The 18,286-nt window shown below is 36.4% G+C and overlaps 1 protein-coding gene across 4 annotated transcripts in view; it reads left to right on the top strand.

Moving 5' to 3' along the window:
• The window catches only part of PLOD2 (procollagen-lysine,2-oxoglutarate 5-dioxygenase 2), an 88,694-nt gene that overhangs the window by 40,079 nt on the left and 30,329 nt on the right, over positions 1-18,286 (top strand). For all 4 annotated transcript variants that reach the window (XM_014829910.3, XM_014829909.3, XM_044754331.2 and 1 more), the window contains exons 3-5: positions 2,629-2,765; positions 13,609-13,772; positions 16,886-16,998. In XM_014829910.3, coding sequence (XP_014685396.1) covers positions 2,629-2,765; positions 13,609-13,772; positions 16,886-16,998 — 414 coding nt within the window. The remainder of the gene's footprint in view (positions 1-2,628; positions 2,766-13,608; positions 13,773-16,885; positions 16,999-18,286) is intronic.

Here is an 18,286-nt window from a genome sequence, read left to right as displayed (position 1 = left end):
CTGTACCTAAAGTACATTTTTCATAGCAATAACAATACAATTTGCAATCCACAGAAGGAAGATGAAATTTGGTTACCTGACTGCTATTAGTTTATATGTACTAGGTTGTGTTAAAGGTACATTTTGGCCTTATTAATAGTCTGCCACTCAGACAATAATTTTGTAATGTTTGCTAATGCTTTCTATGAACATATTCTATAAAATAACAGAAAGATGTTTATTATATTTATATTTATTTTGAGGGATCATGTACAAGTACAACATAATTAGTATTTGACAGTAATTTTTTTCACTGATTTTGAAGAAATTTTTCTATGGTGGGTTTGTCTGCCGTAGTGTGTTTCTTTGTTTACAGAGAATTAGGAACATGACTGTGAAGGGGATACCCTTTCTCTGCTATTATTGAGAGTTGCTTTTCCTGTTGTTTCTTTGTTTTAGAGGAATTGGCAAAGATTATAAAAGTATAAAAGAGTTTTAGAAGACACATCTCCAGGGGAATATCTCATTGATAAGCTGTCAGAGGAAACCTGGGGTATTTGGTAGAAGTAGTAAACTGAGCTGTGAAAGGCCTGCCTTTTTTATTTACTTATTTATTTTTCATAGAAATAAGGATCTCTCAGCAAGGTCTTTTCTACAAATAAGAGGAGAATAGGGTAGGAAAACAGACAAACAATCAACACATTTACAAAAAAAAAAAAAAACCAAAAAACAACAAAAAAAGGAGAGGTGGAGATTGCTTGGCCTTGGGAAAAACTCAGCAGTTCCAGTATGTGCTGTAGAAAGAAGATATTTGCTGTGTAGCCACTGGAAGACTAGGTACAGATGTTAACATAGAACAGCTGTTAGAGAAGCTAAGCTTTGCTGGCAAAGAGATCTAGTGTTAACAACCAGATGTTTAATGCAGGATAAATGAGAAATTTGTTAGAAGTTTGTTAGGATAGAGGAAAAACGTAGCAGTACGCACTGATAGGAGGCGCTATGGAGGCAACAGAAAAATCAGGGTAAAATAATGCTGAAATGCAATGAGGGAGCTCTGTAGGGTTCAGACTGGGGAGAGCGTGAAATGTTTCTTATGTGCCAGGCGCTGTGTTAGGAACTTTATATTTGGTGTGCTGTTGATTGATTATATAAACCGTGAGAGGTAGATGTTACTTTGTTTGTGGGTGAGGAAAACTTACCCCAGGGTATGTAGCTAAAAAGTGTCAACTCTTGGACCCCAGCCCCTTTGGCTGACTGGAGTTTTTGATCCTCCTGCCGTCTTCCCATTATGAAATGCAGTCATTCCCAGAGTGTCGACCCCAGACCACCATCACCATCATCTGGGAAATAGTTAGAGATGAAGATTCTCAGGCCCCACCTCAGGCCTACTGAGTCACAACCTCTGGAGCAGGACCCAGCAGTCCGTTTCCACCAGCCCTCCCTGTGCCTCTGATGCATTCTGAAGTTTGGTACACTGATGTAGGGGAAAGGAAATAGAGAGCAGAGCATAACAGTGCACTGCAAAACAGGCTCCCAGATGTGGTTGTCCTGGCATTCCCACAGTGCTGGAGAGCTCCACAAAGGGTATGGAATAGAAGTTAACGAATCTCGAAAAAAAGAGGAGGCCACTTTTTAGGGCAAAACCTAATAATTCTACTAGATAGTTCCAATATGAATCCAGATCCATATCAGTTGGAGTTTTCTTGGCCAGCCTTTATCCCCCAACCTTCAATATTAGGTAGTTTTGAAGTGATAACTAGAGATTGGAGGCTGGGAGCCCCACAGGCTTTGCCAGCCAGGTTTGCATTTGACTCAATGTTAAGTAAAGTTGGAACTAATAATACTTGTTTTCTAAATTTGTTTTATCCTCTTCTTTTATATTTAATGTCATTTTCCTCCTTAATTTCACAAATCTCCTAGTAGATCATTATTTTGGGAACTTCAGACCTTGTTTTGATGAAAATAAGATACGAGGTGTGTGTGTGGTGGAGGGGGACACACTTTCTGCTCCCTCACAGCCAGGGGGGTCAGCATGCGCGTCCACAGGAGGTAGCTGCTGAGGCTAAGGCAAACAGGGACAAGAACGGAGGACAATTTTCTTAGGCCACTTCTACATTGATAAATTATTATTAAGCTTTTGAGAGTGATGTAAATTTAAGATTTATAAGGTAATGTTTGACCTCATGCCCTCTGTTTCCCTGAACAACCCATTTGGTTCAGAAGGAAAATCGCTTAAGGGCCCCATCCAGGAGTCGCTGAGTTTCAAGGGCTTTCAGTGTTCATCATACCGATTTCTTGCCAGATTGGAAAGTGTGATGGAAGATTTCTTCATTTTCTTTTTCATTTTAGTCTGAACAAATAGAGCATAAGATATGAGAAATACTTTCTGTGGTCCCCCCCAACCCCCGACCTCCTTGGATTAAACTCTACTTCTGAAATGGTAAAATTGGGAGTGGCATTTTATGGGTGGATAACATTGAAGACTTATGACCTCACCTAGGCATCAGGTTTTCCTGTCGAGCACTGTCATTTTGTGAAAAAAGAGTGGTTACTGTGTGACACTGTACGAGCTGCTGATGACTTCCAGTTTTTATGATCCTCTCATAATTTGACGGTTGCTCAGGGATGAAATGTTGATTTCATTTATAGGTCCTTGGTCAAGGAGAAGATTGGAGAGGTGGTGATGGCATTAATAGTATTGGAGGGGGCCAAAAAGTGCGACTAATGAAAGAAGTCATGGAACATTATGCCGATCAAGAGGATCTGGTTGTCTTGTTTACTGAATGGTAAGAGGAAAAACTTGTGGATTTTTAAGTCTATATTAAATTATTTTTAAAAAGAGTTGATAGTCATATTTGTAGGTTATATGTTAAATTATTTTATTCACAAGGAATGATTGTTTTAAAAAGTAGATTTTACTCATAGTTATAAAACCATGGTCTGACATAGTTACGTAATGTGATCAAATTTGATGAGTTACTATAAACAGCAGTGAGAATACATGGCATGAACTAACATTTTTCTGAAATTCGTGTTTTAATCCTGACTTGAAAGGGAGCAAAGATCATTTTGAGCCTGTCTTTGTGTCAGGGGATTCTGGTCACCCAGGAAGAACTAGATGATGTAACGTTATAAGTGAGAAATTAGAAAATCTATGTTTATTAAGAAAGAAAAACCTTTTGAGTGTGTAATTATCTTTTTGTCTACGACTTCACTTTTCTTCTACTTAATCTGGAGTGTCCACTGTCTTTCTTACTTTTTTCTTACATGTTTTTAATAATGTTGAGTTGTCATGAATCATTAGCGGTTGCCTCCTTCTTTATTCTGTTTCTCTACCTTCCTTTTAATTTTTATGTTTTGGTTATTGATTGCTCATTTTAAATCCCACAGCATTTTCTCTTTTAACTTAGGAAAGTTTCTTTACATTTTTCCCTGAATTGAAAATTCCAAACCACAAATTATTGCAGATGAAAGTGAGAGCTATGCTTTTTGTGTAAGTGTGTAAATAAGAAGGGGATAAATTTTGAAATGAAGATAGACATAATGAAGTCCCAGTGCCATCAACACTTAAAAGTTTTGAAAGGGTCCATATTCTTGCATCTTTAAAATTTCCAGAGTGTCTCCTAGGAAAAAAACAAAATTCTGCTTATAGTTACCTCTTCTTGCAGCATGAGAGGTGGCATAGCTGGTGTTAGCTTGTGTGCCGGGAATTTTTCTACAGAATTTATTAGACAGTTTTTTTACCCTTGGAAAAAGAGTGGAAAGCTCATAGCAAATTTTTGGTTTAAAATTACCGTGAATTTCAAACAACCGTTGTGGCAAGCTTGCCACATGTACATTTTGATTTTGACTTTGAGGCAAATCGTCCTTGTAAAGTTACCACATATGAGTAGTGGTTTTAGATTCCCAAGCCTCCTTTTTTGTTTTGATAAGAACTTCTTTCCTCCTAGCTTTACTATCCTTTCCATTCCCCCTCCTCCAGCCCCCATCTAAGATTTAGCTATGGGAGAAACTGGTTTAATAAGGGGCCAATTTGTTTTGATGAGAAAAGGGACACCGTGAGATATATGAAGACTGCTTGAGGTTGCATTTGTTTATTTAGATGATACTTGAAGACCCAGCTTGACAAAAAAGACAGCAGTAAAATTTTAACGGAAGGCCTAGTGTGTGCCAGGCACCGTTAGTGTTTGGGATCTGTCTGTGAAGCAAACAAACTTTCTGACAACTTCCTCTGTGAGAACAGCCAGCTGACTGAAAACACGCAGGCCTAGCTCAGCCAAACCATGGTCCAGGAAGGATTCACATTTTCTCCATCATCATCCACCATGTCTGTCCTCCTGGAAAACCTAGGGATGGTGAGAAAGTAACCAAGGTAAAGAGGGATGGGTAAATGGTGCCAGGTTAGAGGTTTTTTCCTCCTCTTATGTGTTTTTAAACAACACCCTTTTGAAAAAGTATTGTCTACAGAGTGATCCATGCAGTAGAAAATTGTGGGTAATCTAAGGTCTGGAAGAAATTAATTAGACTGTTTATAAATTATTGGCGATAATAATTCAGTATCAAAATTGTTAATCTCCTAATTAATCTTACCTCTGGTCAAGGCTAGAATTCAGAATATATTAATTTTAATAAATCAAACAAACCATTATTTCTTGTGTGATTTTTTTTTTCTTTTTCCCCCCAAAGCCCTCCGTTACATAGTTGTATATTCTTCGTTGTGGGTCCATCTAGTTGTGGCATGTGGGACACTGCCTCAGCATGGTTTGATGAGCGGTGCCATGTCCGCGCCCAGGATTCGAACCAACAAAACACTGGGCCGCCTGCAGTGGAGCGCGCGAACTTAACCACTTGGCCACGGGGCCAGCCCCGCTTATGTGATTTTTTAAAGGACAATTCAACGATAATAATTAGTTTTATGGACGCATAGGTCACTACTCTGAAAAAAATACAAAGATTTATATACTTAATGGTTTAGATAGGATTTTTTAAAAATAGCTTCATTGAGGTATGATTTACATACCATGAGATACACTCATTTTAAGTGTAAAATTCAGTAATATTTAGTAAATTTACAGAGTTATGCAGTTATCACTACTCAGTTTTAAGACATTTCCACTACCCTAGAATGGTCCTTCGTGCTCATTAGGTAGGCCTTTGTGAATTAGTTTGGAAACAATTTTATAACATTGCTTCCATGGGAATATGTATTCTAAACTGACTTTCGGGTGAACATTTAAAATTAGAGATTGGTTGTTTATAAATAGACTCTGTAGGGTAAGATTTATCATATTTAATTTATATAAAAGAGGGTATTTGGCAAGGGTTTGGGTTCTTCTCAAAACAAAATGAAAACTGAAGCTCTCCATATAAGAAAGTACCACTAACTTTTCTTTGAGTTTCACTGCAGGGTGTGTGTGTGTGTGTGTGTGTTTTATTGCAATTAAAATAGTTTGTGAAGCTGACAGTCTCCTCTTGATTAGAGGAACTACCAGTAAATATAATAAGTTTGATGACTTTTAAGGGATGATATGTGATGAGATCTTTTGAAATAGGCTCATAAAGATTCTGGGAACAACTATTGTAACTTTGTAGCTGCAGATTCTCTTATGGAGAAAAATTGTTTCATAATGACTTTATAATTCACCTTCATCAAGGTAGCTGAGCATTTGAATTTTATAATGAGGGACTTTGCATTACATTTAGAATTAGCTTGTAAAGCATGTATTTCTTTAACTTTAGTGACATTGAAGACAGTTGGTCAGACCTAATTATTACCATACAGTGACCAGTTTTGTTTTTTTAGAATAATATGTAGGGCAATATGTAACAAAATGTGTTTGTGTGATTAGGAGTAAATTAGATGCATACCAAATATCCTCACAAACTTGTTCTGTGCGGAATATGGTGAAATATAAACTAGCAGAGTCCCGACCCTTAAGTAAGCATGGGGTGGAATACTTTTGGGGGTCAGATAATTGTCTAATAAAAACTTTATTTGTTTTATTCTTTTGCTTTTAAACTTAAGAAAATTCTTTAGAAGAAAATTAGTTATAAATAAAGTCAGTGCAATTAATTGAGTTTGAATTTGGACAGAGCATAAATTTACATTTTTTGGTGCCATTGAATATAATGCCATTAGTCAGAATGCAGGTGTGCTTATTTTGAAAGTCTCCCAATATATGAAATATTTGAAAGGTGTATTCAGTGGTGATTACTGGGCTCACCAAAAGGAACATTTCCTCTATGAAAATATCTGCCCAAGGATTTGAGTAGGTATAAACTCCCCGGGTCATTAAAGTATGTGATTAAAGATGATTAACTGTATGACTTTGAGGTCAGATAAAGGAATTGACTTTGCAATTTAGAGGCCCTTGCTAACTAATGATAGCAGTAAGGAAGACTAAACTTAAAAAATTAGAATGGTAGTCAATGTTACAATACAAAAGCTGATATAGAATTAAAATGAATATCAAGTGAAGCCATTACATTAGTGGTTTTCTAGGTGGCCCTGGTCTGGGAGATGGATCCAGGATAAATAAACACTGGCTGAAAATTGAGGGATAATCTTAGTCACGCGAATCTCTGCTGTTCGCATGTGTGCCTTATCACTTTAATTGTATATTGCTGGCTTCTATTCACTCGTCTGGTTGAATTGTCATTGTTTTTATGTTCCAGACAGTGAAGCTGGGGCCTGTATCTGATTTACATATGGTCAGAGTGAATAGCAGGGAACCAATAACTATTAGATGACAATAAATTGCATTAGAAGAGGGAGAAACAGATATTGAAAGAGGGAGAAATATGCTGGACGCTTTGAAACTATTTTTAAAGATTGTTTTTGCTTCATTCATTTGGAGAGATAAAATGACTTATAAAGGCCGGAAAGCATTGAAATTTTCTAAATTTCAAAGATTGAAATTGTTGAAACAATTGTATTTTGATTAGAAAGCATAAAAAAGATGCTATTGCTTCTCATCTTTCATGTCAACCAATGTTTGTTTCTTTTGGCTTCTGATTAAATACAGTTTTGCTGAAAAAGATGAGTGAAGCCAGTTTTTCACTTTGCATTCAGTATACCTGTCTTGAGCACAAACTGTGACCCAGGCATAGGACTTAACACTCCAGAAAAGAAAGAAACACATATCCCATCCTCAAGGAAGTCTCATGTTATACTCATTCTGCAAACAAAACTGAGCAGACCTAATTTGGAAGAAAAATATATGTCTTCAAAAAAATTTGAATGTTGGCATAATCTCCTTAGAATCATTTACTTTAAAAAAATTGTGAAAGGTTATGTTTTGTTGGGTCATTTTGCTAATTGTGAAAATATTCTTATGATTTTGTTATTGAAGTAAGAAGTATAATTTATATGTTTTAATTCTACAGGTAACCAGGTCCTATCTTATTTGTATTCTTCAAAATAAGTATTTTATACTTCTCATAATTCAGTTTACATACTCCGTATTCCTGCGTTTTGTATTGTCTTACATAGTTTGTTCAGAAGACAGAGTAAAAATTTTCTGAAAACAAAGCTTTTCAAGGACAATGGCTATAATTTTAACTAACTAGGGCATATTTATTTGACCAACTCCTCTTTCCTGGCAGTGATGACAGTTTGTGTGTGCAGACACCAAGAACCTAGTCATTACCGACGGACAACATTTCATTATATTAGTATGAAGGAAAGCCAAACACATCAGAGTTCTCAGTTTCTATATTGCTTTTTTCTTTTTTTGGAGGAAAAATTGAAATCATTAGCTGTCACTTAAATATATTGCACTGCCTTCTGGCTCATCCAGAATAGTGTGAAATACGGTTGGGAATTATGTAGGAAATGAGTGACTTTTAGTTTGTCAGATTGCTCAGATGTTCCTGTTAGTATTTACTGAGGATGTTAGTAGGTGTGATGGAAGGAGGAATAAGCAGGTTGTATACAAAAGAAGCATTGGGTGTTTATATACATCTGGACTGATACATGGTACTCTTGTATGGCATTAATTTGTCTGTTTTATGTGTGTGTATGTATATACATATTTATACATATATGCGCGTATATATATTTCCCCAAACAGATCATCTACTCCTTGGATTTTGTTCTTTTGCGTAAACATGTATTAAGCATCTCTTATGTGCAAAATATGGTGCTAGCTGCTGTGGCTGGGAGGAGGGATGCTGATGCACAGAAATCCTGTTCTCTGGATACATTTTTCTATCCAGAGCTTTGTATACATTACATCTGGCATATTGTAGCTACATAAAAATAAATGCGGGGATTAAAAAAAATGGGTTCTTTATTTCTTCATCGACTCAATGAATACTTACTGTGCACTGAATATATGTCAGATTTGAAAGTACTAATGTTGCCAAGATTAAACCTAACTATCATTTTAAAACAAGAGGGAGATTTTTATTTAAAATTAACCATCTATTGCATTTATTTTATAAATAATGAGACTGACCCAGAAACAACAGGTATGCTGACTCACGGCCCCACAGATAACTAGCAGCTTACACAGGTTGGTGTCTTGCCATCATTCTGTCCTTTGCCGTCCTCTCGGCTAGTTGTTACTCCAGCGCTAGGCCACTCTCAGAAAACTGTCTGGAGAAAATGACCCTCCAGCTCGGCAGTGTCCTGGTGACTCATACCTCTGCCCAGACTCAGTAAGAATTCTATGTTGAGGAAACAAAATGGTTTACTGTTTGGAGGAAAATCCTCCTCTAGTCATATTTAGTTTTTAAAATAGTACCCACTTTATATGAGCTAATATCTGTTCTTTCCTCCATAATTCCTACAATAAATTTAATCCTTTACCACTGTGATTTTATTGTAGTTTGCTCTGCAGATTCAACTGGGTGGACATTTCAACTGTTTTTTTTTGGGGGGGAGGGGGTTCCATAGTATTAGTTTGTGATATTAATTATCTATGGAAATATAGATATCTATTTAAGATGAAGACACAATTAAAAACAGAATTATCAGATGTATTGCTACTGGTGTGCTTCAGTTTCATTAGCCTTTAAGCTTTTAAACACTGGCTGCTAATAGTTTGAATGATTATAACTTTTGGCTTAAGTTTATATCAGTGATGATGAAGAAAGTGTTGGATTAGGTAGGAACAAATAAAAAAAATTAGAGAACTCTTCTGTTGCTTTCTTTCCTGGCTACTCAGTACCTTTTGCTTCTTATTGAGACTTGGGATTCATTTATTCGTTCATTAATTCAGCAAGTATTTATTGACTGTCTTCAAAATACAGGGCTAGGGGAATTCACAGATGAATAAAGAAGCAGATCTGGCCTGTGAAGGAAGAACTCGCAGCCTACTGTAAGATAGGCACTCCCAGCATGAAGAGTGAAAAATAAAATGTTCCATGAAAGGGGAGAGGAAAGGAGCTGTGGGAATTAAGAGGAAGGAAACGATTTTTCCATTTATGCTGATCAAGTGAGGTTTGTAGAGGAGGTGACATTCGAAATGGGCCTTGAAGGTGAATGCTTTGGACCTGATTGGGAAGAGACATGCTAAGCGGATGAAGCATCCTGAATAAAGATGTGGATGACAGGTCAAATAATTCAGTTTGGCTTTAGAACAGGCTATTTAATGGAAAGTTATTAATGTGAGGGTGATTCGTTTAGACTTCATTTTGTAGGCTGGTGGTTGGTAAGCTGTGGTCTGGCCCACTGCTTGTTTTTGTAAACAGTTATTGGAACACAACTATGCCCATTTGTTTACATTTAGCCTTTGGCCGCTTTGGTACCACGACAGCAGAATTGAGTTCTTGCAACAGAGACCATATTGCTCGCAAAGCCTAAAGTTTTTTCTGTAAAAGACTAGATAGTAAATATTCGCTGAATCCTGCTTTAAACCCTAGTTGAGGACCAGTGATCCAGTCTGGGAACTGGCACAGAATGGTTTTCAGGAGAGTTTGTCAGACAGTCCTTATTAGAAGTGGGGAGGGGGTGGGTAATGTGGAGGCATGTAGGGTTTTTGAATTAATCCAGTCCGGTGTCTTCTAGTGGGAATGAAGAGGATTTGAATGCTAAATAGATTACGTAGAAGGAATCAATAGGATTTGTTGAAAGATTTGATGAGAGGGGCCATGGAAAGGGAGGAAGCAAGGCTGAATGAAGGATTTCAGCTTGGGTGACTGTGGTGGTGTCACAAAAACAGAGAGCACAGAAGGACAAACACTTGTAAAGTTTAAATGACCTGTTAGAGATAGAATACTGACATGTCTGCTGGAGGACTCAGTATGACCACTTAATGTGGAACCTTATGGCTTTTGCAGGACCCAGGAATATTTACCACAGTTAGCGGCGGAAAATTTTATTTTATTCTTCATATTTAAATAGATCAAATTCCTATGAGAATTATTTTTATGACTGTTGTGGATTTGTTAAAAAATTTGACTATTTGCGTTGTCGTAGCCAAAGTAACTTTGAGCAGAAAAACTTTCTTGACCTTTGAAAAATTTTAAATTGGTTCAAAGAACTTTTCTAAAGTCCTTAACCACAGAAATAACAATGCCGCTTCTGAGAATAAAATGGGAAACTTTCAGCAACCTTACATTTTTATTCAAAGTCAGTTCTCATTTAAATTATGTGAAGATAACTTTTGCCTGTACATTTTGCTTTAAAATAATTGCTTTTTGTTATCAAGGTAATGCATGCTTATAAAATACAAAATTATAAAGCTAGAAGTTGCCACAGCGCCTGCTTTTCACGCTGTTGACTTCTGTTAATCATTTGGGAGATACTCTGAATACTGTATCCTTCCCCGGGGTTACAAGGCAGAAGACATTCGCTTTCCAAATGTGCATTTACAACTTTGAATACGTGATGCTACCTGGAAAATCTCTCAATCACTTTGGCCTGTCCTCAGTTATGTGGGTCTCTGACGTAGGAAGCTCTTTTTGCTGTCTCCAGACAATGTATTGGGGTTCCTCTACAACTTGGATGGCTTATGTGTCTCGCCCCTCATGGCTCAGATACTCATGGAACTAGTCTTACTTCCTAATCTTCAATATTAGGAAAATCCCCTGCTAGAAAAGACAGGATTATTTTAGGAGGCAGAAATCTAAAGTCATACTGAGGAAATCAGTTGTACTTATTTATAAGAAAAAGAGAAACTTGATATATTTTTGTAAATATTGTCTTGTGAAGTCAGATTAATCCAGTTTTTTAAATATACAGGCAGGGAAAAGTTGGTTTGAGGTTTTAGTCAGAACAAATTTATTCTGATTTAAAATTTGTCATACAACATATGTGTATCTTGCTAAAAATAAAATTATTTTAAACTACAGATTTGTATAAACTTAAGGGAGAGTTTTCCTCCTGCCTCTCCCCTTACGTTAGACCTTATCTTCTAGCAGCAATAATGTTAATTTTTGTTAACTTTATTGAATGCTTATAATTTGCCATATATTGTTCTTAATTTTTAATTTTTTTACAATAGCTTGATGAGATAGGTACTACTTTCTCCCCCATTTTATACATAAACTGAAGCATAAAGAGTTCAAGTAACTAACTTGTCTAAGGTTAACTCACATAGCAAGTGGCAGAGCTGGAATTAGAAATCCAACTAGCAGACTTCAAATTATATGCCCTGAGTCACTTTATGATTATGTTATTAACAGTATTAGCAGTTTCTTGCTTATTGATCTTAGAAAAGAGAAAAAACTATGTACCAAAATGTATACCTATAGAGATATGTTTTAATTTTGAAGTGTTATTTTTTGTAACTGAAATAAAAACAAATGATACAATTTAAATCCTCTAGGACAATATAAATGAAATAGTCTATCTTTTTTATCTCACCCTTATTTTTTTAAAAATTGGCTAGGCATAATTACTAAATTTAGTTGTACGTCAACAACATTTTAATTTTCATGTTTTGTTTTGGTTTTACTTTTGATCCAGAAATGGACTCTGTGGTGTGGGTGTGTATGTCAAGTATTTTTCACTTGTAAAGTCTTGTTTACCATGGAAGGGGAAAGGAAGAGAGAGAGAAGCAGAGGGCAGGCAACTTCCTTTTTGAAGCCCAGGACCTGGTATGACTGAGCACACTAGTTCCACTCACACTCCGTTGGACAGACTTAGTCATGCGGCCACATCTAGCTCCAGAATAGTCTTTAGCAGGACAGCCATGTTCCCAGTTAACAGGGCAGGATTCCGTTATCAAAATAAAGGCATGGGAATGTGCATGGGGTCAGTTAGCATCTCTACCACAAGTATAAACTTGCACTGTTCTTGTTAAAGTAATTTTATACAATTTCATTGGGTTTTTAGTTTTATAGAGATGAGCAATAGTGTGTTTTAATTAATTAATTAGTTAATTAATTCATGAGGAAGATTAACCCTGAGCTAACATCTGCCACCAATCTTCCTCTTTTTGCTGAGGAAGATTGACCCTGAGCTAACATCCGTGTCTGTCCTTGCTCTGCTTTATATGTGGGATGCCTGCCACAGCATGGCTTGATAAGCGGTGCGTAGGTCCACACCTGGGATCCGAACTGGTGAACCCCAGGCCGCTGAAGCGGAACGTGTGAACTTAACCGCTGCACCACCAGGCTGGCCCCAATAGTGTGTTTTATTTTGATAAAACCATTCATATATAGAAAGTTATTAAATGTTGCCTGATACATTACTACTATCCTAGCATATTAACAAGCTCCTTGAGAGCAGGTCTGCCTGGGAAAGGCATGTGGAGCAGCCTCCTCCCTCCTCCGTTCAGATATCACAGCTGTGCCTCAGGACTATTGGCTGTTAGGAAGACCTGGTGTTGAATTCAAGAGCATCTGTTTACTTTTATTGTTTGTCATCCGGATCTTAAGTCATTAAATTATCATATTTGGAAACCTTTGGCCTTGAGGTTCTCTGATGTAAAAAAAGGTGCAAAAGAATCTGTGGTCGTAGCAAGAATGGAGAAAGTATGAAACAGATAGTGGCTTTTATGCTTTATATTTTATTAAGTTGTTGTGATTCTGTGAATTAACTATGAGGAATGAAGTCTCCAGAAAGGTCAATGAAACTATAGACATTAAACTATAGTGTCAATTTTACATAATTTCTTTCAAATTTATTGAGCTTTAAAAGGATGCATTTGTCTATACACTTTTGTTTTAGGATTTCAGGCTAAATAGTGATTCAAATATAAATTTATGTTGATGAATATTAGTAGTTGAACACATTTTGTCAAAGATAATGAAATCTTCAGAAATTATAATAGATGGGTACAAATTAAATTGAAACATGAGGCAGTTACAATGGCAGCTTCTGTCAGTGATTGTGTCTGTATTATTAAGGTATATAGCAAATTACTGACTTTTTAAAATTTTAACACTTTCATAATTTTGATTTTGGGGAATAAGTGATTTTTGAAAAAATATTGACTAGTACTCAAAAAGCTGTCTTTTATTTGAACTTCATTTGCCAGTGTAATGCAAACACTAATAATTTAATACAGTCTATACAATTTAAGTTGAAGGACAATTGTTTGGTGTACTCTGTAAATAGTTGTTATTAATCTTGTGTTGGAGTCTAAATTCTGACTTTTATTGGAAAGTACTTTTTGGTTTATGTGCCTAAGTTCAGACAAGTGTACTTTAAAACTTCTTTTTTCCCTCATTAAACAGCTTTGATGTCATATTTGCTGGTGGTCCAGAAGAAGTTCTAAAAAAGTTTCAAAAGTCAAACCACAAAGTGGTCTTTGCAGCAGATGGAATTCTGTGGCCAGATAAAAGATTAGCAGACAAGTATCCCATAGTGCACATTGGGAAACGATACCTGAATTCAGGAGGTAGGTAAGACACTGGCGGAAAAGTTTAATGCAAGTCATAGTAAATTATAAATATTGATAAAACAACCTTTTTTTTTGTATATATAACTGTAGAATGAAGATTTAAATAACTGTTATCATCTTACAAGTATGGAAAAATTATATCAGTTTAAAATCCACATTGCATCTTATAAGTTGACAAAGCATTTTCCCATATATTATGTCATATGATGCTCCTAACAACACTAGGCACTGTTATTATTTCCACATGATAAGGGAGAAAACCCATGTCCTCCAAATTTAAGTGACTTCTCTAAAGACATTTGGTTGTTAAAGGGAAAACGACATGAATTTGGGTCTTCTCATTATAGTTTCATTGAGAATTTTCTATCTAAGGATAGTAGATTTAATAAGTTCCCTTAGGAAAAAGTGCAATCTACAATCTACAATCATGCAGCTTTAAAAAATAGACATTACTTAATTTTATCTAGATTTTAAATGTATTGGAGTAATGAATGATTGGTCTTGAAATCGCTAGTCAAAAAGATTCAACATTAAGTATCTGGGTATACTTAAAGTGCTGATTAGCTATGCCGCTGCAAATTAAAGGAACAAATTATCACATTTCCCCCCTCCCTCCAAAAAATGATAGAAAGTTTGACTTTGGACTTATCATGACTCCAAAATATTTTCCCTAGACTGAGATTAATGTAAATATATGGTCAGAAGACGTAACCAAATAGGATGGGGGGACATGTTAGAGAAACAAGTTGGGTGGAGATTGCAAGCCACATTGGAAAAACAGATATTTTGGGTGATTTCCGTGTAAATTACTGATACCCTTCAGGATATTTCAAATAAATGTTCCTTGAGGTGGCAGCATAGCATGTCTGAATCCTAGGCTTCGCTCAGCCACTTAAGACAGCGAAAGCTTTAGCAAGTACTTTACTTTCTCAGTGAGATGCCTCAACCTGGCTCTATTCCCTGCACTTTATTTCAGCATCCCAATCCCAGAGTTGTGCCTTGGAACTTTGTCAGCCCACATGAATATTGCACTTCTGACGCCTTAAATTCCAGTTTCTACTGCTAGTTTTAGCTCACGTTTACTCTCCATCTCAGTACATCTACAGTTAATGGTTTTTTGGATCTCTTGACTGTTTTATTTTTTCCTATAATCTCTCCACCACCTTTGGATTTTACTTCGTATTCAAGTCGGAGCCTACGCTTTCTCATATTGGTCACTCTGACCTCATTGCCTTAGCTGTCTTTCACCCTTAGATTTCCAGTTCGTGTACTGACAAAGCCTCTGCCTGGGAGGCTGCCCACTCTCGGCTGAGCACATGAATTGTGGATGCTGCTGTTTCTACCTCCAAACCGTCAGGCCTTCAGTCACGCAAGGCTCATTTTTGTAGCTTATCCTAAGTCCTAGATAGTTTAAAAACTGTGCAGCTATCGAACTCTAGGGTAAGTTTTATTTTATGTTTGTTAATTTTTCCAAACATGACCTGCATAGTGAAATATCATAGGTAAATTCATCTAGATAGTGATATATCTGCTCAGGGATCTAAATTTCAGATGGATACACAGTACTGTGCAAACAGCAGAAAACTACCAATGAGCGCCTTTGTGAGGAATTTTAATTAAGGAAAAGGTGTTTATAGGTGGGAGATGATACAAAGACATCAAAACATCATCCTTATGCCTTCTGTAGTCAAAATAGTTAAAGAGATGGTAGAAATTTAAATACAGTCGATAAAAGTTTATGTAATTTCCTGAGTGAGCTATTGAGAGTTGTTTAAAGAACATGAGTTTTGTTTGTGGGTATGTCATTTAGTTTAAAAAAATCTTTGTCATGGAGAGTAAGCGTGTTGCCTTATGGGGAAAGTTTAAGAATTGTTGTGAAATAATATGACAGTTTAGTAGAAAAATAAAAATCATATACAATGTATGTCACATTCTAGGAAAATAGATATAATTTCTTTTTTTGGGATGTTTGAGATTTTTAAATAGGATAAGGAAACATAATTTTTGAAAACAGCAACATAAACCATTGGAAAATGTCATGTGTCGCTATGTGGATCTATTTTTTATCACAGAAGATTGGTCACAGAAATTAAAAAGTGCATTATTTTTCAGTGTTTTAGGATTTTTCTATTTGGCAAAAATAGCAAAAATGAACAACCGGTGATTGCTTCAGCGTGTCCATTTTGTCTTCTTTTCTCTAGGTAACAGCAGTAGTCCTGGACCTATTTCTTTTAATTCTTATTCCTAGGAGAAAATGTTAATTTTGAGGGTAAAAAATTAGGTTTCCTTTCATTTCACAGGAATAAAATTTGTCCTTTTTTAAAAGTATTGCATGTCAGTGAAACAGCACAGCTTGGCTGCGTTTCTGAAATTCAGAGGAAGACTCGAACAGAGGAAAAATGATCCTGTTGTCTGTGTCTTTTATAGACAACTGTTATTGGCAAACGTAATCCTTATGCTCTAGGGCCAAGGGGAAAAATCCAATTTTAGACTTCCTTTCTCCAGACTGTGACACACAAAACCTAGCCAGAAAATGGTTTAGCAGGCACAACAATGACTAGCTCAAGTAAAGGAAAAATTCCCAAAATGTCCTAGATATAAAATTTCTTTGGGATGTTTGCAGTCAGTGACAAATCCAACATTCCTTTGATTGTGTTAGCGTCTCTGGCACTGACCTTAAAATCACTGTAGTAGAGATTTTCCTTTTTCAGAAACAGCAAATCCTCTACGAAGGATCCAAGAAGAGTATTTTAGAAGGTCAGAAAGAAAATTCTTCTGTCTTATTCTATTCTTTTCCTAGTAACTTTTTTTCCCTTAGGAACTTTGGAAAATATTAGGTCCCCTTTTTGTGTCAATTAATTTTGGGAATGTGTTTATTCAAAAAGAGTCTTTGATTTGCAATTCATAGTAAAATTCACTCTATTGTAGTTTATACATAAAACAAAGGACCCTCAAACTCCTATTTCTCTCACGGTGAGCCAGGAAATTCTAACCTAAGGATTTGGCCTAGAGGCTTTACAACTCTATACAATTGGCCAGTGGAATTGACACAGACACAAGTTTTGATCTTTGAATACTAAATCCTCTATTCTGTCTCTGTTGTATTGCAGGATTTATTGGTTATGCTCCATATATCAACCGTATAGTGCAGGAGTGGAATCTCCAGGATAATGATGATGATCAACTATTTTACACTAAAATTTATGTTAATCCACTGAAGAGGGTATGTGTAATAGCTCCCACTTTCAGTCTACCTCCTTATTCAAGATGGCTACTGGAGCTCCAGCCATTGTATCCATATTCTGGGCAGTTAAGCAGCAGAATAGTAAATAGGGGACCATTTCAGTTGTGTCACCTCTCTTTAGGTAGCATTCCTAGAAGTTTCGCAAAATACTTTCTCATACTTTTCTTTCACTAGAACATATTTATGTGGCTATAGATACTATGCAAAGGAAATTTTGTTCTTTATTTCAAGCATATGTGTCCTACTGAAAATCTGAGTTCTGTTAGCAAGCGGGGGAACATTGAGGACAATAGCCATCTGTCATAGGCCCTGGAGAGAATACTCCTGAGATTGATTTAAATGAAACTTTGGAGAAAAGTAAAACCAAAGTTCTCTAATTCAAGAATATTTTTAATATATTTACCTAATATAAGTTCATATTTCACAAATTTACTGTATATAACTGACACAGTTCTAAAATTTACTGAGTTGTGTATCTGTGGGTATTGTCATTAGGAAATGTAAGATTTTAAGTATATTTTATAGTGAGTTTGTAACTGTAGCTGTTTCTTAGATAAATACTTGTCATCTAAGTATTTTCATTAGACATTAAATATTTAGTAAACTTCATTCTTAAAATGTTTACTTTTCTTCATCTCTGTTTTTTACTTTCCCTCTTATGTGCCTGACACACCAAGCCTAGGACTTATTCTCTCCTCTGGGAGAAGAAACCTCCTCTTGGCAAGAGTGCTGGCCCGTGCTGCTTGCTGCCCGTCTTCTTTTAGTGTAATTCAACTGTGAAAGTACCCTGAGACTCGTTGAGTTGTCTCTGCTTTAGGATGCTTCCTCTGAAATCTCACTGCTGGGCTTATAATAGTTTTAGTTGCATAAATCCTGTTTGTTTCTCTCTAAGCATAAGATTTTGTCTATAGCATGTGTCTTAGTCTGCTTGGTCTGCCATTCACAAAATATCATAGACGGGGTGGCTTAAACAACACAAGTTTATTTTCTCACAGTTCTGGAGGGTAGAAATCCGAGATCAGGGTGCCAGCACAGTCAGGTCCTGGTGAGGGCCCTCTTCCTGGCTCGTAGACAGCAATCACTTTTTTGCTGTGTCCTCACATGGCTGAGGGAGAGAGAGTAAACCTTCTGATGTCTCTTATAAGCGCACTAATCCCATCACGAGGGTCCCATTCTCATGAGCTCAGTTTAACGCTAATTACCTCCCAAGGGCCCCATCTCCAAATACCATCACATTAGGCTCCAACATATGAGTTTTCGAGGGACA

This window comes from Equus asinus, chromosome 21, assembly GCF_041296235.1.
Source record: "Equus asinus isolate D_3611 breed Donkey chromosome 21, EquAss-T2T_v2, whole genome shotgun sequence".
Taxonomy (NCBI): domain Eukaryota; kingdom Metazoa; phylum Chordata; class Mammalia; order Perissodactyla; family Equidae; genus Equus; species Equus asinus.
The sequence above is the reverse complement of the archived record's forward strand: the minus strand, read 5'-3'. Positions and strand labels throughout refer to the sequence as shown.